Raw genomic sequence first — 26658 nt, 5'->3', positions numbered from 1 at the left:
TGCTAGAAATGTGGAAAAATGACTGTCTAGACAGCCATGATCACATACTGCACGTCTGAGTGTAATAAAAGAGAGGGACATGAAAAATATAATCACTAAATTCGACCATAAAGTTTTGGAAGTCAGTAAAATTGAAATGTTCTGGTAAAATCTGCAGCATGATTAGTCTTTCTTGAGGATGATTACTATTAAATTGACTGGAGACATTGGATATGATCAGCAATTACTCATCTCATGTCACCTTATTTTACAGTGGCAGTTAATAAAGAGACCTAAAGAACTATTATCCCTTTAATGGGATCAGAAAATACGTTTTTTTTTTTTTTTCAGAAACAGCACCGCTCATGTCAAGTGTCTGTGTCTGATATTGCACCTTACAAAAAAACAGAAAAACTGACCAGCACCTCAGAGCAGAATAAAGGAAGTGTGATCAGGTGTAAGCTGCCATGATTGCATAATATGCAGAAAAATAAATACAGCAGCATTCTGTGATGTGTACTAACATTGAATATATGAAATTTGGGCTGCAATAATGCTATACAGAATATACTTCTACCATAAGAGTACTTAGCACATAAAATGGCCAATTCGTGAGAGCCCACCAGCCATGACAAGGCGTACCTTTCTTTGCCGAATATTTATCAGACATGCGTCTCCCAAGCTCAAAAAGGATAGATATCATGTAGCACTAATTAAAAATAGCCTTAGGCTAGGTTCACACATTGCGTTTTTGATGCTTTTTTTTCTGTAGGCAAAACTTGCTCTTTTGGCAGAAAAAAAGCAGCTTACAAAAATGAATACCACCAAAATCTATGTCCATGAATATATTCAAATTTTGTTAATTAACAAATAAATACACGAACACTGAAGAAAAAGATAATTAAAAACACCCCATAAAACCCAAATAAAAAAGCAGGCAGTGTTGTCAAATATAAATTATATTAAGACAAACGAAAATCAATCAGTAACTCATAATAGTGGGGGCACAGCAACCACATAATTAGACATAAAACAGATACCTGAGAATTATGAAAATCTCAATTATGAAATCGGTCCTGAACAACACAGAGTTCTTAAAGGGAACCTATCACCCCGTTTTTTAAAAATTAGATCAAAATAGTGTGAAATAGGGGCAGAGCTGGGCTTTACATTACTGCCTTTTTGGTGCCTTTACACCCCCGTTAGGCTGCCGAAATACCTTTGTGAAGTGGCCGTTTTGTCCTGTCACTCAAGTTGGTCAGGTCGGATGGGCGTGGTCACAGCGCTGTTTCTCCCCCAGATCAGGCTCATCATTACGTTGGTGGCGTAGTGGTGTGCGCATGTCCAAAGAGAAGATCCACTGCCCTGGAGATTCAAAACAGCGCGGTCTTCGCTATTCACCGTTTACCGGTGGGCGCGGCCATCTTTCCTGTGGCCGCGCGTGCGAAGATGGAGCGCTCTGCTGCCCGGGGCTTCAGGAAAATGGCCGCCGCGATCTCCATCTGCACACGCGCGGAATCCCGCGGCCATTTTCCTGAAGCCCCGGGCAGCAGAGCGCTCCATCTGCGCACGCGCGGCCACAGGAAAGATGGCCGCGCCCACCGGTAAACGGCGAATAGCGAAGACCGCGCTGTTTTGAATCTCCAGGGCAGTGGATCTTCTCTTTGGACATGCGCACACCACTACGCCACCAACGTAATGATGAGCCTGATCTGGGGGAGAAACAGCGCTGTGACCACGCCCATCCGACCTGACCAACTTGAGTGACAGCAGAAAACGGCCACTTCACAAAGGTATTTCGGCAGCCTAACGGGGGTGTAAAGGCACCAAAAAGGCAGTAATGTAAAGCCCAGCTCTGCCCCTATTTCACACTATTTTTATCTAATCTTTAAAAAACGGGGTGATAGGTTCCCTTTAATGAATAAATTAGTAACCATATAATAAGAGGTAAAAAAAACCCTGCAATAGCATTCTCAGTAATTTGAATAAGTGCATGAAAACCTATACCCACCAAACGCCATTACGATTATAGCCCACACTGCTAAGTATCCCTGGCATTTCATGAGCTTAGGTATCCATGGTTATTACAACTAACTTACTGACACTATATGAGCGGTCGTAACCATGGATACCTTAGCTATAGCAATGCCTGCACATGGGATAAGTGACATAGCTTATCAGAAGAACTATACTACAATTCTAATTGGTGGTATTTGCTAATATAATTGTTATTACACCTACTACATATTGGCATTACATCTTGGAGATGGGAATACCCCTTTAAGCCACTTCTTGCTGACCATTTGCACAGTGTTCAATGGTATATCTAATGCATTGGAAATAATTTTGTACCCTTCCACTGACTGACATTTAACATCTAGATCCCTTTGCTGTGTTTATGATCTTTACAAATAATGTTTTTTCCTGTAAAATGCAACTAAGAAAATGTCCTGAAAATCTTACGAAAAGCTAACCTTCATATGGGGTTAATAAGTATCACTTTAAATGATGGCCGCTGTTTTCGGACTACTGTTCACCATGAGTGTAAATGTGATTGGCTATTTCTGAACACAACCACATCCCCAACTATAACAGGGGGTTCACAATTATGCAACCACATTATTTTAGCTTTATTATTTTTATTTTTCCTCTCGAAATGATTGCAGTTTGTTTCTCAATGGATTTATGCAGATTATGGATGACATAACTAGGCATGTTAACGGGGTTGTGAAGATAGTTTTTATTTACTTTATGTCCACACTATGTTTCTTGCCATTGTCAGGCACGTATGCTTAGGTGCTTCTCACAAAATTAGAATATCATGAAAAAGTTAGTTTATTTCAGTTCTTCAATACAAACGTGAAACTCATATATGATATAGAGTCATTGCAAGCAGAGTGATCTATTTCTAGTGTTTATTTCTGTTAATGTTGATGATTATGGCTTACAGCCAATGAAAACCCAAAATACATTATCTCAGTAAATTAGAATACTTTATAACACCAGCTTGAAAAAATGATTTTAAAATCCGAAATGTTGGCCTACTGAAATGTATGTTCAGTAAATGCACTCAATACTTGGTTGGGGGTCTTTTTGCATCAAATAGTGCATCAATACGGCGTGGCATGGTGGCGATGAGCCTGTGGCACTGCTGAAGTGTTATGGAAGCCCAGGTTGCTTTGATAGCAGCCTTCAGCTCGTCTGCATTGTTGGGTCTGGTGTCTCTCATCTTCCTTTTGACAATACCACATAGATTCTCTATGGGATTAAGGTCAGGTGAGTTTGCTGGCCAATCAAGCACAGTAATACTGTTGTTTCTAAACCAGGTATTGGTATTGTTGCAGTGTGGACAGGTGCCAAGTCCTGCTGGAAAATGAAATTTCTATCTCCAAAAAGCAGGGGGAAGCATGAAGTGCTCTAAAATTTCCTAGTAGACAGCTGCACTGACTTTGGTCTTGATAAAACACAGTGGACCTACACCAGCACATGACATGGCTTCCCAATACATCATTGATTGTGGAAACTTCACACTAGACCTGAAGCAGCTTGGATTGTCTGTCTCTCCACTCTTCCTCCAGATCCTGGGACTTTGACTTCCAATTGAAATGCAAAATTTACTTTCCTTGTGGAGTGTGTCAATGACTGCCTTCTCGACATCTGTCAAGTCAGCAGTCTTCCCCATGATTGTGGAGCCTACTGAAACAGATTAATGGACCTTTTAAAATGCTTAAGAAGACTTTGCAGGTGTTTTGTGTTATTTTTTCTAATTTACTGAGACAATGACTTTTAGGTTTTCATTGTCTGTAAGCCATAATCATCAACATTAACAGAAATATACACTTAAAATAGATCACTCTGCTTGTAATGACTCTATATCATAAATGAATTTCACTTTTTGTATTGAAGAACTGAAATACATTTACTTTTCTATGATATTCTAATTTTGTTGAAAGCACCTGTATGTGCCCAATATTGGACACGTTGAGGAGTGATGCCAAGGTATACGTTTCTTTCCAACAGCATTCTGTATAAGGAATTGCAGTTTGCTGTACTTTCCTATACAATTAGAATGCCAGCACATACCGGCCAAATGGAGGCCGAAAGAATACTTTTGGCCTATGTCTAATGAAATGGGAACTTTGGGTACTATTTGTCGGAAACGCTCTTGATGAATGCTGTAGGCTAAAGGTACCGTCACACAAAGCGACGCTGCAGCGATACAGACAACGATGCCGATCGCTGCAGCGTCGCTGTTTGGTCGCTGGAGAGCTGTCACACAGACCGCTCTCCAGCGACCAACGATGCTGAGGTCCCTGGGTAACCAGGGTAAACATCGGGTTGCTAAGCGCAGGACCGCGCTTAGTAACCCGATGTTTACCCTGGTTACCAGTGTAAAATGTAAAAAAACAAACAGTACATACTCACCTTCGCGTCCCCCGGCGTCCGCTTCCTGCACTGACTGAGTGCCAGCCCTAACAGCAGAGCGGTAACGTCACCGCTGTGCTTTCACTTACGGCCAGCGCTCAGTCAGTGCAGGAAGCGGACGGCGGGGGACGTGTGACAGACATCAGAAGGTGAGTATGTAGTGTTTGTTTTTTTACATTTTACACTGGTAACCAGGGTAAACATCGGGTTACTAAGCGCGGCCCTGCGCTTAGTAACCCAATATTTACCCTGGTTACCATTGTAAAACATCGCTGGTATCGTTGCTTTTGATGTCAAACACAACGATACACGGCGATCTGACGACCAAATAAAGTTCTGAACTTTAATCAACGACCAGCGATATCACAGCAGGATCCTGATCGCTGCTGCGTGTCAAACACAACGATATCGCTATCCAGGACGCTGCAACGTCACGGAACGCTAGCGATATCGTTTAGTGTGACGGTACCTTAAGTGCACAAATGGAATTTGCATCTAGTCTTAAGCTGCATTTAAAATGAAAGAAAATTCTAAACAAGTGCTTTTAATAATGCTTGCTTCATGATTATCTTTCAGTGTAAACAGGCTGCTAATCCCCTTTGTGCAACTCAAAAAAATATTTTAGGTTGTGCATCGTCCTATGTAAACAGGACTCATACTGTGATGAGCAATGGCAGTATATGTGCACATAGCCATCTATTACAGATCATGTAATGCACATCATTTACTTTGGTCTGCCCGTGTAAATGGGTTATTAAACGCCCGTCCATTTAGTGCTGCCAGTCAGCCCATGTACGTGGACCCTTGGTGATTATATACCCAAATGATTTATTTTGTTCAAATTTTGCCTTCATCAGCTTTCCACATTTTCCCTCTCACAGGTCATCCAGTGAAGACTGCGTATTTTACACTTTCCATTGTCTTGATCCTCATTAATTATTTACTAAGGTGTCACATCCTATCTGCATTTTTCTGTTTACCCTTTTGCTGATAACCCCATGGGAATCTAAATGCTGACTAAACAGCTTTTTTTTCAATATGAATATATGCAAGGCAGAATTAAAAGTAATGGACATGTCCTGGCTGTTGAAAAATATTTTGTGTGTAAATTTCAATATATTATTGTAATGTGCTGACTACGGTAAGGAGATGTGCTTAAATGCTTTGTGCTTTCAAGTTGTAAAAATGTTAATTATGGTAAAGTGCAACTGTTATAGGAAAGGGAAATTGATCTAATTTTATGATTTTCTGCTGGGAAATTTGTATCAGCAAGCAAATGCCTGTTTTTAACTGGTTGTTAAAATCCCATGTTGCTTAGTAAAGCACATTACTCCCACACACATTATCTATGGTTATCTAACACCATTTCTATTTGGTATATTTAATATGCTAACATGGTCTTCAAGAAATAATCATTCAGAAAATAAACCCACTGATATATTGTATTATGCAAAGTTCACAGGGTTAGTACTTGATATAGGGAATTAAATACAGTTTTACTAAATGAAAAGTACTTCACCGCCCCTTCAGGCCCTGAACTAGAACTGTGAAGGGCTCAAAATCCAAGTTCCTGATCCCTGTCTTTGATGTGTGGGAGAAAACCAGAGTAACCAGTGGAAACCCACACAAACATGGAGAGAACATACATACAGTATTTGTTATTATTATTTATGCTTATGTATATAGCAACATTATATTCAGCCGAATCCCTGGGGGTATGTCGAAGCCTGGGTGTCCATATAGTGTGACAAAGTCACTGGCAAAGTGCTGGAGGGGAGATATGTTTCACTGAGGCTATTAAGTTCGGTGATTTGAAACCCAGAAGTTTGCTCCAGCACACTATATGTTGTTATATGTTGAGAGGGGTTAAAGGGCCATTTAAGGGCTGGGTTTTTGTGGGCAACCACAGAGCTAGTGGCAGGTTGTCCATTTTATCTCCACGCCAGGGTGTGGTCTGGGATTTAAGTAGTTGGCTTCCTGAGGTGTTCAGTGTGTGTGGAGAGGCTAACTCCAGAGAAGGGTTTATGCTTGTGCTACCTGTGTGTTTTTGCTAACCCTTAGAGGGCGGATGCTCCCTACTGCAAGGACTGTGCTTTGTGTTACTACATTTTTTTTCCTGTTTTTGCCAGTGTTTATTTTTACTTCACCATTTTTTATGCCGCATATATAATAAACCAGTGAAGATCTTAAAGAAACAGTGTTCCTGTTTCTACCTCCGTGCACAGCTGAGTGAGCCAACCTACCACAATAGTTTCAGTATGAAATTATAACAATCTTTAATGAATAATTTAAAACTAGACTCATCACCAGAATGACCAAAAGCACAATTAATAAAAGATCAATAAATTCTCATAGTGGAGTATAAAAAAGCCAATTTAGTGAACGCATATAATCAATAATAGCTCACAGATCTGGTAAATTCTGTAGTAACATATCACCAATCATGATGTATGGTAGGAATACATTGCCAAACTTAGGCTCTGATAAAAAAAAGGTTCAAACACCAGAATATCCCACTTAGTGCTTAGTGAGAGGCCTGTCAGGTAAGTCCATGGAAATTGCATTGGAGATGAAGCCAAAAATCCCTAGTAAGCCCCACCATAGCCGCTTAGCTATTGTTACTCCAATAAAACTCCTCATAGGGGTAGTACCCATCTAGCTAATTCCTCTATAAGGCTGATATAGAGCCTTACTTCTATACCAAGAAAGATCTTTAAGAAATTATTAAACAGCATGTATGTAAGTATTTAGATATGAATACAGTAATTAACCAGAGCCAGAATGGGTTGGTAGCAAACAAGTAATGACAGACTAATCTAATTTCCTTCTATGATGTTATCACTGACTGGATGGATCAGGAAAATGCAGTAGATATAGTATATCTCAAATTGAGCAAATCATTTGATAAAATGTCTCAAATTATCCTTAACCCCTTCCCGACATCTGACGGTATAGTACGTCACATGTCGGGACCCCCGCTTTGATGTGCGCTCCGGCGGTGAGCGCACATCAAAGCCGGGACATGTCAGCTGTTTTGAACAGCTGACATGTGCCCGCAATAGGCGCGAGCAGAATCGCGATCTGCTCGCGCCTATTAACTAGTTAAATGCCGCTGTCAAACGCAGACAGCGGCATTTAACTACCGCATCCGGCCGTGCGGCCGGATATGAGCGCATCGCCGACCCCCGTCACATGATCGGGGGTCGGCGATGCTCCTCCATTGTAACCATAGAGGTCCTTGAGACCTCTATGGTTACTGATTGCCGGTGGCTGTGAGCGCCCCCCTGTGGTCGGCGCTCACAGCACACCTGTAAATCTGCTGTGTAGCAGCGATCTTATGATCACTGCTGCACAGCAGAGCCGATCGGGCTGTGCCTGCTTCTAGCCTCCCATGGAGGCTATAGAAGCATGGCAAAAGTAAAAAAAAAAAGTTTTTAAAAATGTGAAAAAAATAAAAAAATATAAAAGTTTAAATCACCCCCCTTTCGCCCCAATCAAAATAAATCAATAAAAAAAAACCCCAACCTACACATATTTGGTATCGCCGCGTTCAGAATCGCCCGATCTATCAATAAAAAAAAGCATTAACCTGATCGCTAAATGGCGTAATGAGAAAAAAATTCGAAACGCCAGATTTACGTTTTTTTGGTCGCCACGACATTGCATTAAAATGCAATAACGGGCGATCAAAAGAACGTATCTGCACCAAAATGCTATCGTTAAAAATGCCAGCTCGGCACGCAAAAAATAAGCCCTCACCTGACCCCAGATCACGAAAAATGGAGATGCTACGAGTATCGGAAAATGGCGCAATTTTGTTTTGTTTTGTTTTTTGCAAAGTTTGGAATTTTTTTTCACCACTTAGGTGAAAAATAACCTAGTCATGTTAGGTGTCTATGAACTCGTAGTGACCTGGAGAATCATAATGGCAGGTCAGTTTTAGCATTTAGTGAACCTAGCAAAATAGGCAAGCAAAAAACTAGTGTGGGATTGCACTTTTTTTGCAATTTCACTGCACTTGGAATTTTTTTCCCGTTTTCTAGTACACGACATGCTAAAACCAATGATGTCGTTCAAAAGTACAACTCGTCCCGCAAAAAATAAGCCCTCACATGGCCAAATTGATGGAAAAATAAAAAAGTTATGGCTCTGGGAAGGAGGGGAGCGAAAAACGAAAACGGAAAAACGGAAAAAGCTCTGGGGGTGAAGGGGTTAATGAAAAATTTACCAAGTAGGGGACTGAAAAGACTATGGGTAGGTAGACTCATAACTGACTGGGTGATTGTACTCAAAGAGTGGGAACAAATGGTTGCACATCCGGTTAGAAGACTGTTTCAAGTGGGGTAACACAAGGCTCGCTCCCAATCTGTTCAACATTTTTTATAAATGATCTACCGTATTTTTCGGACTATAAGACGCACCGGACTATAAGGCGCACCTAGGTTTTAGAGGTGGAAAATAGGGAAAAAAATATTTGAAGCAAAAAAATGTGGTAACATATTTAATAACATAAATAACATACTATTATATGTGGTGTTATTATATATAATAGTATGTTATTCTGTTGGAAGCTGCGGGACCAGTGTGGTGTCTGTAAAGTACTATATGAAGATGCTGGAGGGCGAGTATAAGAATGGGGCCACAGGGCTTATATTGAAAGCACCACTCCAGCACTGCAAAATAACACTGGAGTGCTGCTTTAAAATCCCATGGGAGAACTATAATTCCCAGCATGTCCTGCAGATCCTATGACATGCTGGGAGTTATAGTTCACCAAAGGAGTGGCAGAGTGCTTTATTGTGTTTTGTAAAGACTAACCTCTTAATTATGGCAGCCAGCCACACTGTGGTGAGGTAAAAGCATCCCATGACTGCACACACAGAGCCCTCCCTCTTGTTGCCTTTCCACAGCGCAGGTTATAAGAGGAAGCCTGCAGGTTCTAGTGGGGAGTCTGAAGGACCTGTGATGATGTCAAGAAGAGGGAGGGCTCTGTGCTGCCATGTGATGCTCCAGCCCGCCCATTTCTGACATCACACAGGTCCTCCTTGTGCACCACAGCTCAGCGTCCAGCACAGCCCCAGCAGGCAGGTATGCAGTGATCTCCTGGCCCCTGCTGCTGCTGCCTCCTCCTCCCCCGGAGACACAGATCTACCCAGCTGCTGCAGGAATCAGCACTGGGAAACTGTGTGTTGCTGCTTAAGTGCAGTATTCATTTGCTGCTCCCGGCTCACGGCTCAGCTGATCGGTGGGCGGGAAGCAGCTAATGAATATTCACTGCACTTAATCATCGGGACCACATGGTTTCCCCAGCAGCTGATTCCGGACAGCGGGGACATCCTAAAGTGGGATAACAGTGCGATCCCACTCGCTGCTGCCCCCCTCCCCACATGCTACATCCGTACCATAAGATGCACCCACACTTTCCTCCCAAATTTGGAGGAAAAAAAGTGCGTCTTATGGTCAGAAAAATACGGTACATAAGGGAACTGAATGAAAACTAATCAAATTTGCAGATGATGCAAAGCTAGGAGGGACAGCTAACACTGGAGAAGACAGAAAGGATTCAGAAGGATCTAGATAAGCTTGAACAATGGACAGAGACTAGTAGACTGGTATTTAACAGGGAGAAATGCAAGATTCTACATCTGGGCAAGAAAAACGAAAAATATTCAGAATGGGAGGAATAGAACTAAGCAACATCACATGTGAAAAAGACTTAGGTACACAAATAGATCACAGACTGCGCATGAATCAACAGGGAATGTATTAAAAGAAGCTTAGAGTCTAGATCACATGAAATCATTATCCCCCTCTACTCCTCCTTGGTCAGACCTCATCTGGAATACTGTATTCAGTTCTGTGCTCCCCATTTTAAAAAAAAGACATTGAAAATCAGGAGCAAGTTTAGAGATGAACTACAAGGATAGTGAGCAGACTGCAGAGTATGTCCTACGAGGAATGGTTAAAGGATCTAGGAATGTTTAGTCTGCGTAAAAAAAGGCTAGGAAGAGAGGTTAAAAGATCTAGGAATGTTTAGTCTTCAAAAAAGAAGGATAAGAGGAGAGTTCATAGCTGTCTACAAATATCTGAAAGGATGCCACAGTATAGAGGGGTCAACCTTATTCTCAATTTCACATGGAAAGCAATGAAATTACCCCCTTAGTGACCGGGCCAAATTTTTTAAATCTAACCACTGTCACTTTATGTGGAAATATCTCTAGAACACTTCAACACGTCTCAATCACTTTGAAATAGTTTTTTCATGACAAATTGTACTTTATGTTAATGGTAAATGTATGTTGATATTTTCTGTATTTATTTATAAAAAACATCAGAAACATGTTAAAAAATTTAAAAATTAGCAATGTTCAAACTATTATATACTTTTATCTACTATTATTATAGGTATTATTGATTATACCTATTATACAGGGGGTCGCGTTCTGTGGATCCCAACCGGTGTGCTCTGCTTGGTGCCTCCTGTTGGTAAGCGCTGCTTCTTCTATCTCTCATTTCCCTATGATACACCATACGATTTGTCCATCGCTACTATAGCGATATAGGCATGTGCAGCAGCTGGCCTCACTTTATTGAGCTACGTATGGCGGTTTCTTTTGCAAGCGCACACCGGGGGCTACCCACTCCTCTTTTAAAATCATCCTTGTATAGTACACAATTCTGTATGGTTTGTGCTTTTTTGTACTTTTGCTATTAAGCTTGTTATCTGTGTGTTACTTAATAAAGCATTTTTCTACTATTTAAATATCCATATGCTCCCACGTTTCTCCTTTTTCTAATGACTTTTATGGAGTTGGTCTTTTTTCCTGGTGGGGGGTTGTTGTGCACTATTTAGTGCCCGTCGCCCTTTTCTCTTTCCCCCCACTGTTGGTATATATTATGTTGCCTGATTTTGTTATCACTATTATACAGTGGGGCAAAAAAGTGTTTAGTCAGTCAGCAATAGTGCAAGTTGCACCACTTAAAAAGATGAGAGGCGTCTGTAATTTACATCATAGGTAGACCTCAACTATGGGAGACAAACTGAGAAAAAAAAATCCAGAAAATCACATTGTCTGTTTTTTTATCATTTTATTTGCATATTATGGTGGAAAATAAGTATTTGGTCAGAAACAAACAACAAGATTTCTGGCTCTCACAGACCTGGAACTTCTTCTTTAATAGTCTCCTCTTTCCTCCACTCATTACCTGTAGTAATGGCACCTGTTTAAACTTGTTATCAGTATAAAAAGACACCTGTGCACACCCTCAAACAGTCTGACTCCAAACTCCACTATGGTGAAGACCAAAGAGCTGTCAAAGGACACCAGAAACAAAATTGTAGCCCTGCACCAGGCTGGGAAGACTGAATCTGCAATAGCCAACCAGCTTGGAGTGAAGAAATCAACAGTGGGAGCAATAATTAGAAAATGGAAGACATTCAAGACCACTGATAATCTCCCTCGATCTGGGGCTCCACGCAAAATCCCACCCCGTGGGGTCAGAATGATCACAAGAACGGTGAGCAAAAATCCCAGAACCATGCGGGGGGACCTAGTGAATGAACTGCAGAGAGCTGGGACCAATGTAACAAGGCCTACCATAAGTAACACACTACGCCACCATGGACTCAGATCCTGCAGTGCCAGACGTGTCCCACTGCTTAAGCCAGTACATGTCCGGGCCCGTCTGAAGTTTGCTAGAGAGCATTTGGATGATCCAGAGGAGTTTTAGGAGAATGTCCTATGGTCTGATGAAACCAAACTGGAACTGTTTGGTAGAAACACAACTTGTCGTGTTTGGAGGAAAAAGAATACTGAGTTGCATCCATCCAACACCATACCTGCTGTAAAGCATGGTGGTGGAAACATCATGCTTTGGGGCTGTTTCTCTGCAAAGGGGCCAGGACGACTGACCCGGGTACATGAAAGAATGAATGGGGCCATGTATCGTGAGATTTTGAGTGCAAACCTCCTTCCATCAGCAAGGGCATTGAAGATGAAACGTGGCTGGGTCTTTCAACATGACAATGATCCAAAGCACACCGCCAGGGCAACGAAGGAGTGGCTTCGTAAGAAGCATTTCAAGGTCCTGGAGTGGCCTAGCCAGCCTCCAGATCTGAACCCTATAGAAAACCTTTGGAGGGAGTTGAAAGTCCGTGTTGCCAAGCAAAAAGCCAAAAACATCACTGCTCTAGAGGAGATCTGAATGGAGGAATGGGCCAACATACCAACAACAGTGTGTGGCAACCTTGTGAAGACTTACAGAAAACGTTTGACCTCTGTCATTGCCAACAAAGGATATATTACAAAGTATTGAGATGAAATTTTGTTTCTGACCAAATACTTATTTGCCACCATAATATGCAAATAAAATGATAAAAAAACAGACAATGTGATTTTCTGGATTTTTTTTTCTCAGTTTGTCTCCCATAGTTGAGGTCTACCTATGATGTAAATTACAGACGCCTCTCATCTTTTTAAGTGGTGGAACTTGCACTATTGCTGACTGACTAAATACTTTTTTGCCCCACTGTACATATAGTCATACCACATAAAATAGTCATTAAATATCATTTACATCATGTCTTGTTTACACCAGCACTGATTTTAAAATATTCTTTTATTTTGTAAAAATGTTAGAAGGTTTAAAAGTGTAGCATCAATTTTTCATTTTTTCAAGGAAAGTTCCAAAACTTATTTTTTTAGCAACCTATTCAGTTTTGAAGTGACTTTGGCGGACCTATATGTCGCAAAATCCCCAAAAGTGATACCAATTTAAAAACTGCACCTGTCAACGCAATCAAAACTCCCCTCAGATAGTTTATTAACCCTTCGGTTGCTTTTGATGAATTAATATAAAGTGGCATGACAGGAAGGAAGCCATTATTTGGCCTTGAATTGCCATGTGGGATTAGTTGAGTATAGTGTTGTGAAGTGCCCTCTGGATTTGTTCGGACTTATATAGAGCTTGAATTGCCATGGCAAACATCAGGACCACACAGTCATGATCTCAGAATGCCGATGGGGTTAAAGAGGAAGCCCGCACATTCTGGTAACCATCTAGATGCCATAGTCACTATTGACAGCAGTGTCTAAGAGGTTAAAAACCATGGTTGGTGCCAATACCAATCAAGGCTGGTGCCAATACCAATCAAGGCTGATGCAGCAAGGTGCCAGCCATAGTGTATATTTGAGAGCTGCCGAATTTTCAACCGTTTGGGGATGTTATTGTCTGATTTGTGAAGTCAATAAAAAGACATATTGGTGGTCATTAATGGGTTAAACAAAAAGAAAGAAGATACAGATTAGATATTAGAAGAAACATTTGGACAGTGGGGGTGAACAATGAGTATAACAGGCTTCTATGAGAGGTGGTGAGTTCTCCTTCAATGTAAGTCTTCAAATAGAGGCTGGATAGACATTTGTCTGAGATGGTTTAGTGAATCCTGCATTGATCAGGGGGTTGGACACGATGACCCTTCTAACTCTAACATTCTATGATTCTATGTTCTATTACTCAATCATTGTTACCTTAAAAATAGTCTTCAGGAGAGTATCCATCTGGTCAATGGGAACTGGATAATGCCCTGTCACTGTTATGATATGTGTTCATTGTTGAGACATTAAAGAGGTTGGTTATCTAGTTATCAAAGGTATATTTTGCAGCATGAAATGTTGCATAGTCATTCATGAAGATGATTTTACTATGGATGGTATTGTTCTTCTTTTTGTACAATGGAAGAAATTGGTCTGTCAGAAACTCTATATACTTTTTCAATGTCATTTTCACAACTTCAGGGACCCTAAAGCGGCCTATCAGTTTTCTTCCCATTTTGCCATCTCAAAACATGACTCAGCTACCTCCTCACTGCTGTCACAGCCTTGTGGGGACAGGATCGCCAACTACTAACCATCCAATTCTTCATCCAATAAAACCATCCAGGGTTTCACAGCACTCATCAGTAAACAAGACTATTTTAAAATTAGTGAAACTGTTTCTGATTGTGAGCACTGTTTTGGGGTGGCCGAATAGCAGGTTTATACACAACTGCAAACCTTTGGAGCATCATACACTTTGAGATATGTAGGACTCCAAAAGCATAGCAGCTTCAATAAACTGTTTGTTACTTTCTAATTATATTTCAGCAACTACTTTCTTAATCTAATTAATTGTTCTGGCAGACACCTTCCTCATTATGCCTTTATCTGCAAGAACCCAACAGTGCTTTATATCAGCCACAAATCTTTTCACAATAAAATGATAATACTTAAGTTTTCTTGAAATATCTAATGTTTTCATAGCTTGTCGAAGGCATTGCACTATTTGATGCTTTTCAGCAACAGAAAGATCATTTTTGTTTCAAATATTGCTTGATTGTGGCCTGCTTAATAATGTGGAACATTGTTCGTAAGTAGTTTTCCTTTAATCAAGTTCATCTAGCAAACTAATTATCACTGGTGTTTGAGATTGATTTCAGTGATTCAAAGAACCCGGAGACAAAATACTATCTATGAGTTTATTTAAAAAACAAAAAATTAGATCTTTATGACACTTAAATCCAATTTGCTAAATAATTTGAACACAGTGTAAAAGTTACACTGCCAATGATATCACTGGGTTACACAGACTTTAACCTTATGTATATGCGGACCTTCAGTGGGAATCTTTTTGACCATTACTGATGAAGTCCTTAAATTCACAGAAGATTGGCTAACTCCAACTACTAAGACCTGGCAATTTTGTGCCTAGAGTCCTCTTTCTTGCAAGGTTAGTCTTTTTATTATTTTTTTTAGCTTTAGCACTGCCATGAGCCCAATTATAAGATGTCTGTTAGTAGTGCTTTTTGCATGTAAAAGTATATTTTTTCTTTGAACTATTAGTTGACAGCTGAATCCTAATATACAGTTTGATATAAGGCTCTAAATATCTTTTTTATATATCATTGTTTTATAAACTATTACAATAAGTCTTCCCTTCCTGTTTCTTTTAAAATAGGCATAAGTTAGGAAAAATGTAAGGAATATATTAAAAAAATATGATGAAAGCAGCACCAGCCAAAAAGTGGGTGTTAAGCCTCTCGGGCAGTCGCCAATTTAGTTGGTGTTCTTCCTCCATTTATTTAATATATCTATCTCTCTATCTAAAATTAAGACTCATTACTTGTAAGATTCTCTCTAAGTATCATATGTTTATAGGCCATACTTCTGTTACTGGAAGCATATTGTCAGATTTCTAAGCTATAAATAATTTACTGTGTTAATTATAAATTCAGGAAAGCCGTGCTAGAGTTTCAGAAGGATCCAATTTCCATGAAATTGAAAAATATATAACAAGCTTTGTGTATAACCGGTTCAATATTCTCTGAAATAAAGACTTCGTGGGTGGACAAAATCCTAGATATTACACCGAGCAAACTTCTCAGCTCAAAGGAGTCAGAGAGCATTTAATGACAGATTCCATGTGAGTCACAAAGCAAGTAATACTGTTATGTCTGTGTGCTTTTGTTTTTTTCCTGGGATGCAGCATTACGTTCCCAAGAAATAAAAATAAAACACAAGCTGCAAAATGACAACCGTTTGACTAAGTGTTTGTTCAATCTTTCAACAGTGCTTGGAACCTTGCAAGGAAACCTGGGATTTAAAAAAGAATAGCTGCCAAAGTCTCTGTGAGGTATGTCAGATTTATTCTGGGTATGGAAAGAAATGTATCTCCGATAATATGCCATGAAGGAAAATATAAATGTCTTACTCTCCGTTTCTTGACAACTTTCTATATTTTGTAAATTAACTGGATCTTAAAGCTATATTCTATTACGTTTCAAAATTAAAATACACGTTATATAAAAATGTAGAAAGTATTGATATCACTGGACCGGCCATTAACTCAGTGGGCACACCCTCCAAATCATGTAAATATTATGTGTTATTATAGGGATAGAATAGGGAAATAACTATAAAAGTATAAAATATAAATTGTATGAATGAGAAAAACTGGCCTGTTTTTCACCAGATCAACATTGCTTAACATCCTCTGTATATATGTGCACTGCAAGTAATGCAACTTCTCTGAAATATAGCTGATTAGGGCTTTTAAATGAGCGCCAATTGGTTTTAAGCAAGCTAAAGGCCCCGTCTCACATAGCGATTTACCAACGATCACGACCAGCGATACGACCTGGCCGTGATCGTTGGTAAGTCGCTGTGTGGTCGCTGGGGAGCTGTCACACAGACAGCTCTCTCCAGCGACCAACGATCAGGGGAACGACTTTGGCATCGTTGAAACTGTCTTCAACTATGCCGAAGTCCCCCTGCAGCACCCGGGTAACCAGGGTAAACATCGGGTTACTAAGCGCAGGGCCGCGCTTAGTAACCCGATATTTACCCTGGTTACCAAAAAAAACAAACAGTACATACTCGCCTTTCGGTGTCCCTTGCCGTCTGCTTCCTGCTCTGACTGAGTCGCCGTACAGTGAGAGCAGAGCGCAGCGGTGACGTCACTGCTGTGATCTGCTCTCACTTTCCGGCCGGCAGTCAGTCAAAGCAGGAAGCAGACGGCAAGGGACACCGAAAGGCGAGTATGTACTGTTTGTTTTTTTTGGTAACCAGGGTAAACATCGGGTTACTAAGCGCGGCCCTGCGCTTAGTAACCCGATGTTTACCCTGGTTACCAGTGAAGACATCGCTGGATCGGTGTCACACACACCGATTCAGCGATGTCAGCGGGACCTCAACGACCAAAAAAAGGTCCAGGCCATTCCGACACGACCAGCGATCTCACAGCAGGGGCCTGATCGCTGGTACGTGTCACACATAGCAAGATCGCTACTGAGGTCGCTGTTGCGTCACAAAACTAGTGACTCAGCAGCGATCTCGCTAGCGATCACGCTATGTGAGACGGGGCCTTAATGACTTACTAGATCACTGAGAGAGGTCATGTGCATTTTATGTGTACAGGATGATTGTCAATACTATTGTTCTGTGCCATAAAATGGCATCATTAAATCTCAAAGGGTGCAAAAACTTTTGCATTGGCCCATTTTCCCTTTTGCAACTTTTAAAATGTAAAAGATGAATATATATATATATATATATATATATATATATATATATATATATATACACATATATATATATATATATATATATATATATATATATATATATATATATATAGAGGTGCATCTAAAAATATTTGAATATCATCAAAAAGTTAATTTATTTCAGTTCTTCAATACAAAAAGTGAAACTCATATATACAGTCATTACAAACAGAGTGATGTATTTCAAGTGTTTATTTCTGTTAATGTTGATGTTTACAGCCAATGAAAACACAAAAGTAATTATCTTAGTAAATTAGAATACTTTATAACACCAGCTTGAAATAATGATTTTAAAATCCAAAATGTTGGCCTACTGAAATGTATGTTCAGTAAATGCACTCAATACTTGGTCGGGGTTCCTTTTGCAACAATTACTGCATCAATGCGGCGTGGCATGGAGGCGATCAGCCTGTGGCACTGCTGAGGTGTTATGGGAGCCCAGGTTGCTTTGATAGCAGCCTTCAGCTCATCTGCATTGTTGGGTCTGGTGTCTCTCATCTTCCTCTTGACAATACCACATAGATTCTCTATGGGGTTAAGGTTTGCTGACCAATCAAGCACATCGATACTGTTGTTTTTAAACCAAGAATTGGTACTTTTGGCAGTGTGGACAGGTGCCAAGTCCTGCTGGAGAAAGAAATTTCCATCTCCAAAAAGCTTGTTTGCAGAGGGAAGCATGAAGTGCTCTAAAATTTTCTGGTAGATGGCTGTGCTGACTTTGGTCTTGATAAAACACAGTGCACCTACACCAGCAGATGATTTGGCTCCCGGAACCATCATTGCTTGTGGATTTATATAGTGGGTATGGAAAGTATTCAGACCCCTTTAAATTTTTCACTCCTTGTTTCATTGCAGCCATTTGGTAAGTTCAAAATGTTCATTTTTTCACATTAATGTATACTCTGTACCCCATCTTGACTGAAAAAAAACAGAAATGTAAACATTTTTGCAAATCTAATATATAAAGCCTAATGTGTGTATGTATGTGTGTATGTCTGGGATTGGCATCTGAACCGTCGCAGCTACAGCCACAAAATTTTGCACAGTCACACATCTGGACCCCGAGAGCGTCAAAGCTATGTTGTGAGGTGAAATTTTAACCCCGTGCTTTCCTATCTACATAATGGGGAAAAAATGAAAGGAAAAGTGTTGGACGCAAATTAACAGCTGCCAGATGTGAACAAGGGGGACTTAAAGAATGAGAGCGATGGCGCCAAAGAGTATATACTGTACAGTTGCTAAGGTGGGGCCCCGACATGGGATAATCACCACACCACCACGGGGATATGAACACACACACAAAATGCGCCACACACTACCACGTGCTCGAACACATATACCACCCTCAGCGCACATTTCACCACACATACACCAACCTCGCCACATAAAAGTCGAAACACAAAAGCCACCGCTAAAAACTCGCCACGCGCAAAACCAGGAATTTAGGCACGTTCACCGGCTACCTTTAGTTTGTTTGGTTAGGATCAGTTTGCGGTCAGTCCAGTTACCACCTCCCTAGAGCTTGTTCTATGTTCAGTAACTTAGCTAGTCCATTCTGTGATCCTCAGCCACTAAGGATCATAACACATAACTCTGGAACGCTTCAACGCATCCCTCTGATTCTGAAACAGTTTTTTCCTGACATATTTTACTTCATGATAGTGGTAAAATTTCTTCGATATAACTTGTGTTTATTTATGATAAAAATGGAAATTTGGCAAAAATTTTGAAAAATGTTGCAATTTTCAAACTTTTAATTTTTCTACCCTTAAATCAGAGAGTGGTGTCACACAAAATAGATAATAAACATTTGAAGCATGTCAACTTTACATCAGCACAATTTTGTAAACTTTTTTTGTTAAGACGTTATAAGGGTTAAAAGTTGACCAGCGATTTCTAAATTTTCCAACAAAATTTACAAAACCATTTTTTTAGGGACCTCCTCATATTTGAAGTGAGTTTACGGGTCGATATAACAGAAAATACAAAACAGTGACACCATTCTAAAAACTGCACCCGTCACGATGCGCATAACCACATTCAAGAAGTTTATTAACCCTTCATGTGCTTCACTAGAGTTAAAGCAACGTGGAGGAAAAATTTACATTTTACTTTTTTCACAAATAATTTACTTTGGAACCAATTTTTTTTATTTTCCCAAGGTTGTCAGGAGAAAATGGACCACAAAATTTGTTGTGCAATTTCTCCTGAGTACGCCAATATCCTGTATGTGGGAGAAAGCCACTGATTGGGCGCATGGCAGGGCTCTGAAGGGACAGAGCACCATTTGACTTTTTGAACGCAAAATTGGCTGGAATCAATGGCAGCGCCATGTCACATTTGCAGACCTCCTGATGTATCTAAACAATGGATTCCCCCCATTTCTAACTCCAACCCTTACCCCAACACGCCTCTAACCATAATCCCAACCCTAACCATAACCCTAACCACAATCCTAACCACAACACACCCCTAATCCTAATCCCAAGCCTAACCATAACCCTAACCACAACCCTAACCCTAACACATCCCTAACCCTATCCCAACCCCAACCGTAATCCCAATTGTGACCACAATCCTAACCATAGCCCAACCCTAACTTTAGCCCAACACTAACTGTAGCCCAAACCTAACTTAAGCCCAACCCTAATCCTATCCCAACCCTAACACTAGCCCAACCCTAACTTTAGCCCAACCCTAACATTAGCCCAACCCTAACCCTAGCTATAACCCCAACTATAACCCAACCATAACCCTAACCCTAGCCCCAACTATAACTCTAGCTATAACCCCAACTATAAGCCCAACCATTGGCCTAACCCTAATGGAAAAATTTAAATAAATACATTTTTTATAGTATTATTCTTACCTAAGGGGATGATAAAGGGGGTTTGATTTACATTTTTTTTAATTTTGATCACTGTGATAGGGTTTATCACAGTGATCAAAATGAACCAATAAGAAAAATTTTCTATTGTTGCCAGGTGCCGGCCGGCAGATATCGACGGGCACACTGCGCATTTGCCCGCTATTTTCTTCCCGGCAGAAGATGCCACCGGCCAGGGTAAATCACGGAGAGATGCAGGAGGATCCAGGGACACCGGATACCAGGGGTGTTGTGAATTAGACTTTTTGGCTCCCTCTTGTGGTTACTAGTGATATGACTCTGGGATTGTCTTTCCTCAGTTTGGCACCCACCTGGGTCGTTAGTCCAGGGGTGTTGCTATATAAACTTCCTGGATCCTTAGTCCAGTGCCTGGCATCGTTGTAATCAGATCCTTTCTGTTTGCTCCTGTCTGCTGTCCTGGTTCGTGCAAAATTAAGCTAAGTCCTGCTTCTTTGTTTTTTGGTTATTTGCTTTGCTCTTATTTTTGTCCAGCTTGTACTAAATGTGATTCCTGACTTTGCTGGAAGCTCTAGGGGGGCTGGTGTTCTCCCCCCAGGCCGTTAGACGGTTCGGGGGTTCTTGAATATCCAGCGTGGATATTTTGATAGGGTGTTTGCTGACCATATAAGTCATCTTACTATATTCTGCTATTAGCTAGTGGGCCTCTCTTTGCTAATACCTAGCTCATTCTTATGTTTGTCTTTTCCTCTTACCTCACCGTTATTATTTGTTGGGGGCTTGTATCCAACTTTTGGGGTCTTTTCTCTGGAGGCAAGAAAGGTCTTTCTTTTCCCTTCTAGGGTTAGTTAGTTCTCCGGCTGGCGCGAGACGTCTAGAACCAACGTAGGCACGTTCCCCGGCTGCTGCTATTTGTGGTGCTAGGATTAGATATATGGTCAGCTCAGTTACCACTGCCCTATGAGCTGGTATTTTGTGTTACATAGTTACATAGTTACATAGTTATTAAGGTTGAAGGAAGACTGTAAGTCCATCTAGTTCAACCCATAGCCTAACCTAACATGCCCTAACATGTTGATCCAGGGGAAGGCAAAAAAAACCCATGTGGCAAAGAGTAACTCCACCATGGGGAAAAAAATTCCTTCCCGACTCCACATACGGCAATCAGACTAGTTCCCTGGATCAACGCCTTATCAAGGAATCTAGTGTATATACCCTGTAATATTATACTTTTCCAGAAAGGTATCCAGTCCCCTCTTAAATTTAATTAATGAATCACTCATTACAACATCATACGGCAGAGAGTTCCATAGTCTCACTGCTCTTACAGTAAAGAATCCGCGTCTGTTATTATGCTTAAACCTTCTTTCCTCCAGACGTAGAGGATGCCCTCTTGTCCCTGTCTCAGGTCTATGATTAAAAAGATCATCAGAAAGGTCTTTGTACTGTCCCCTCATATATTTATACATTAACATAAGATCACCCCTTAGTCTTCGTTTTTCCAAACTAAATAGCCCCAAGTGTAATAACCTATCTTGGTATTGCAGACCCCTCAGTCCTCTAATAACCTTGGTCGCTCTTCTCTGCACCCGCTCCAGTTCAGCTATGTCTTTCTTATACACCGGAGACCAGAACTGTGCACAGTATTCTAAGTGTGGTCGAACTAGTGACTTGTATAGAGGTAAAATTATGTTCTCCTCATGAGCATCTATGCCTCTTTTAATACATCCCATTATTTTATTTGCCTTTGTAGCAGCTGCCTGACACTGGCCACTGAATATGAGTTTGTCATCCACCCATACACCCAGGTCTTTTTCATTGACGGTTTTGCCCAGAGTTTTAGAATTAAGCACATAGTTATACATCTTATTACTTCTACCCAAGTGCATGACCTTACATTTATCCCCATTAAAGCTCATTTGCCATTTATCAGCCCAAGCTTCTAGTTTACATAAATCATCCTGTAATATAAAATTGTCCTCCCCTGTATTGATTACCCTGCAGAGTTTAGTGTCATCTGCAAATATTGAAATTCTACTCTGAATGCCCCCTACAAGGTCATTAATATGTTAAAAAGAAGAGGGCCCAATACTGACCCCTGTGGTACCCCACTGCTAACCGTTACCCAGTCCGAGTGTGCTCCATTAATAACCACCCTTTGTTTCCTATCCCTGAGCCAGCTCTCAACCCACTTACACATATTTTCCCCTATCCCCATTACTCTCATTTTATGTAACAACCTTTTGTGTGGCACCGTATCAAAAGCTTTGGAAAAGTCCATATATACTACGTCCACTGGGTTCCCTTGGTCCAGTCCTGAACTTACCTCTTCATAGAAGCTGATCAAATTAGTCTGACATGAACGGTCCCTAGTAAACCCGTGCTGATACTGGGTCATGAGGTTATTCCTCTTCAGATACTCCAGCATAGCATCCCTTAGAATGCCCTCCAGGATTTTACCCACAGTAGAGGTTAAACTTACTGGCCTATAATTGCCGAGTTCAGTTTTTGCCCCTTTTTTGAATATTGGCACCACATTTGCTATACGCCAGTCCTGTGGTACAGACCCTGTTATTATGGAGTCTTTAAAGATTAAAAATAATGGTCTATCAATGACTGTTCTTAGTTCCTGCAGTACTCGGGGGTGTATCCCATCCGGGCCCGGAGATTTGTCAATTTTAGTTATTTTTAGACGCCGCTGTACTTCCTGCTGGGTTAAGCAGGTGACATTTAATGGGGAATTTTTATCACTAGTCATTTTGTCTGCCATGGGATTTTCTTTTGTAAATACTGATGAAAAAAAGTCATTTAGCATATTGGTTTTTTCCTCATCCTCATCCACCATTTCACCCAGACTATTTTTAAGGGGGCCAACACTGTCATTTTTTAGTTTCTTACTATTTATATAGTTAAAGAATATTTTGGGATTATTTTTACTCTCTCTGGCAATGAGTCTCTCTGTCTCAATCTTTGCTGCCTTGATTTGCTTTTTACAGAATGTATTTAATTTTCTGTATTTATTTAATGCCTCCTCACTACCTACTTCCTTTAATTCTCTAAATGCTTTCTTTTTGTCCCTTATTGCGCCCCTTACAGCTCTATTTAGCCATATTGGTTTCCTCCTATTTCTAGTATGTTTATTCCCATACGGTATATACTGTGCACAGGTCCTATCCAGGATGCTAATAAATGTCTCCCATTTTCTTTGTGTATTTTTGTGTCTCAGGATATCGTCCCAGTTAATTGCACCAAGATCCTCTCTCATCCGTTGGAAATTTGCCCTCCTGAAGTTTAGTGTCCTTGTCACCCCCCTACTACCCATCTTATTAAAGGTTACATGAAAACTTATTATTTTGTGATCACTATTCCCCAAGTGACCCCCAACCCTTATATTTGATATGCGGTCTGGCCTGTTGGTTAATATTAGGTCTAGCAGTGCCCCCCTCCTTGTTGGGTCCTGAACCAGTTGTGAAAGGTAATTGTCTCTCATAGTCGTCAAAAACCGATTACCTTTGCTGGAACTGCAGGTTTCTGTTCCCCAATCTATTTCAGGGTAGTTGAAGTCCCCCATAATAATGACTTCTCCTTGAGTCGCAGCTTCATCTATTTGCTTTACGAGGATATTCTCCATTGCTTCCATTAGTTTTGGAGATTTATAACAAACCCCTATCAGTAATTTATTATTTTTTCCCCCTCCCCTTATCTCCACCCACAGAGACTCTACATTTTCATTAGATTCACCTATATTATCACGCAGGATGGGTTTTAAGGTCGATTTTACATACAGACACACCCCACCCCCTCGCTTATCTGTACGGTCATTTCTGAAAAGGCTATAGCCCTGCAAGTTAACAGCCCAGTCATGGCTCTCATCCAGCCACGTCTCAGATATCCCCACCATGTCATAATTATGCTCCAACAACATTAGTTCTAATTCATCCATTTTGTTGGCGAGGCTTCTGGCATTAGTATACATGCACTTGATGTTACTCTCTGTACTTCTATTCTTTCTTAAATTACTAACTGTTCTAACCACACCCCCCATGCCACCGCCACCCCCAACTTCCTTATTTGTGCCCAGGTCTCTATCTGCACTATCTTCCCCTCCTATAAAATGAATACCCTCCCCCCCAATCCCTAGTTTAAACACTCCTCCAACCTTCTAACCATTTTCTCCCCCAGCACAGCTGCACCTTCCCCATTGAGGTGCAGCCCGTCCCTAGCGTAGAGCCTGTAGCCAACTGAGAAGTCGGCCCAGTTCTGCAGGAACCCAAACCCCTCCTTCCTACACCAATTCTTGAGCCACTTATTAACCTCCCTAATCTCCCGTTGCCTCTCTGGCGTGGCACGTGGTACAGGCAGTATTTCGGAAAATACCACGTTGGAGGTCCTTGCTTTCAGCTTGCAGCCTAATTCCCTGAAATCATCTTTAAGGACCTTCCACCTACCTCTAACTTTGTCATTTGTGCCAATGTGCACCATGACCGCTGGGTCCTCACCAGCCCCTCCCAGTAATCTGTCCACCCGATCAGCGATGTGTCGGACTCGAGCGCCAGGTAGGCAGCACACCGTCCGACGATCCCTGTCTTTGTGACAGATTGCCCTATCTGTTCCCCTAATAATTGAGTCCCCCACTACCAGCACCTGTCTGGCCTGCCCTGCTCTCCTTTTTCCCTCTTTACTGGAGCAGTCACTCCTCCGGCTTTCAGAGGACATGCCTGGCTGCAGCAGTGCTACCCCTGTACTGGCACCCCCCTCATCTGCCAACTTAGCAAACTTATTGGGGTGTGTTGGCAGACTTAGTAATTATTTCTGAGACCCTCTGCCATTGGGGTCATAACAGTATGCCAGGCCAACATTGAATGTTTAATGCATTGCAGAAGTGGGATAATAAGAAAGGAAATTCTGAGTTTTTTTTTTTTTCCTATCTTCCTCCTCTTTACCTCTGAGTGGCTTGTGCTTGCTGCAGACATGAATGTCCAGACCTTGATTACAAGTGTAGACCAGCTTGCTGCTCGTGTGCAGGGCATACAAGATTTTGTTACCAGTAGTCCAATGTCTGAACCTAAAATACCTATTCCTGAACTGTTTTCTGGAGACCGATTTAAGTTTAGGAATTTCAGGAATAATTGTAAATTGATTCTATCTCTGAGACCCCGTTCATCTGGAGATTCAGCTCAGCAAGTTAAAATTGTTATCTCTTTTTTATGGGGCGACGCTCAGGATTGTGCTTTCTCGCTAGCGCCAGGAGATCCGGCATTGGCAAATATTGATGCGTTTTTTCTGGCGCTCGGATTGCTTTACGAGGAACCCAATCTTGAAGTTCAGGCAGAAAAAGCCTTGCTGGCTATTTCTCAGGGCCAGGATGAAGCTGAAGTGTATTGCCAAAAATTTCGGAAATGGTCCGTGCTTACTCAGTGGAATGAGTGTGCTCTGGCCGCAAATTTCAGAAATGGCCTTTCTGAAGCCATTAAGAATGTGATGGTGGGTTTCCCCATTCCTACAAGTCTGAATGATTCCATGGCGCTGGCTATTCAAATTGACCGGCGTTTGCGGGAGCGAAAAACCGCTAATCCTCTGGTGGTGTTGTCTGAAAAAACACCTGATTTAATGCAATGTGATAGAATTCAGACTAGAAATGAGCGGAAAAATCATAGACGTCAGAATGGGTTGTGTTTTTACTGTGGTGATTCTGCACATGTTATATCAGCATGCTCTAAACGCCTAACAAGGGTTGTTAGTCCTGTCACCATTGGTAATTTGCAACCTAAATTTATTTTGTCTGTGACTTTAATTTGCTCATTGTCTTTTTACCCTGTTATGGCGTTTGTGGATTCAGGTGCTGCCCTGAGTCTTATGGATCTGTCATTTGCCAAGCGCTGTGGTTTTGTTCTTGAACCGTTGGTAAATCCTATTCCTCTTAGAGGTATTGATGCTACGCCATTGGCGGAAAATAAACCGCAGTTTTGGACGCAGGTAACCATGTGCATGACTCCTGAACATCGGGAGGTGATTCATTTTCTTGTTCTGCATAAAATGCATGATTTGGTCGTTTTGGGTCTGCCATGGTTACAGACCCACAATCCAGTCTTGGATTGGAAGGCAATGTCTGTGTCAAGGTGGGGCTGTCAGGGAATTCATGCTGATTCCCCGCCGGTGTCTATTGCTTCCTCTACTCCTTCGGAAGTTCCTGAGTATTTGTCTGATTATCTGGATGTATTCAGCGAGTCCAGGTCCAGTGCTCTGCCTCCTCATAGGGACTGTGACTGCGCCATAGATTTGATTCCAGGTAGTAAATTTCCTAAGGGAA

The 26658-nt window shown here is 41.2% G+C and overlaps 1 protein-coding gene across 1 annotated transcript in view; it reads left to right on the top strand.

The window, feature by feature from the left end:
• ANOS1 (anosmin 1) overlaps window positions 1–26658 on the top strand; it is a 307265-nt gene that overhangs the window by 106096 nt on the left and 174511 nt on the right. Inside the window, exon 3 of the mRNA XM_077294730.1 lies at window positions 16012–16074. Within this exon, the coding sequence (XP_077150845.1) occupies window positions 16012–16074 (63 nt within the window). The remainder of the gene's footprint in view (window positions 1–16011; window positions 16075–26658) is intronic.

This window comes from Ranitomeya variabilis, chromosome 3 (assembly GCF_051348905.1).
Source record: "Ranitomeya variabilis isolate aRanVar5 chromosome 3, aRanVar5.hap1, whole genome shotgun sequence".
NCBI classification, from domain to species: Eukaryota; Metazoa; Chordata; class Amphibia; order Anura; family Dendrobatidae; genus Ranitomeya; species Ranitomeya variabilis.
The sequence above is the reverse complement of the archived record's forward strand: the minus strand, read 5'-3'. Positions and strand labels throughout refer to the sequence as shown.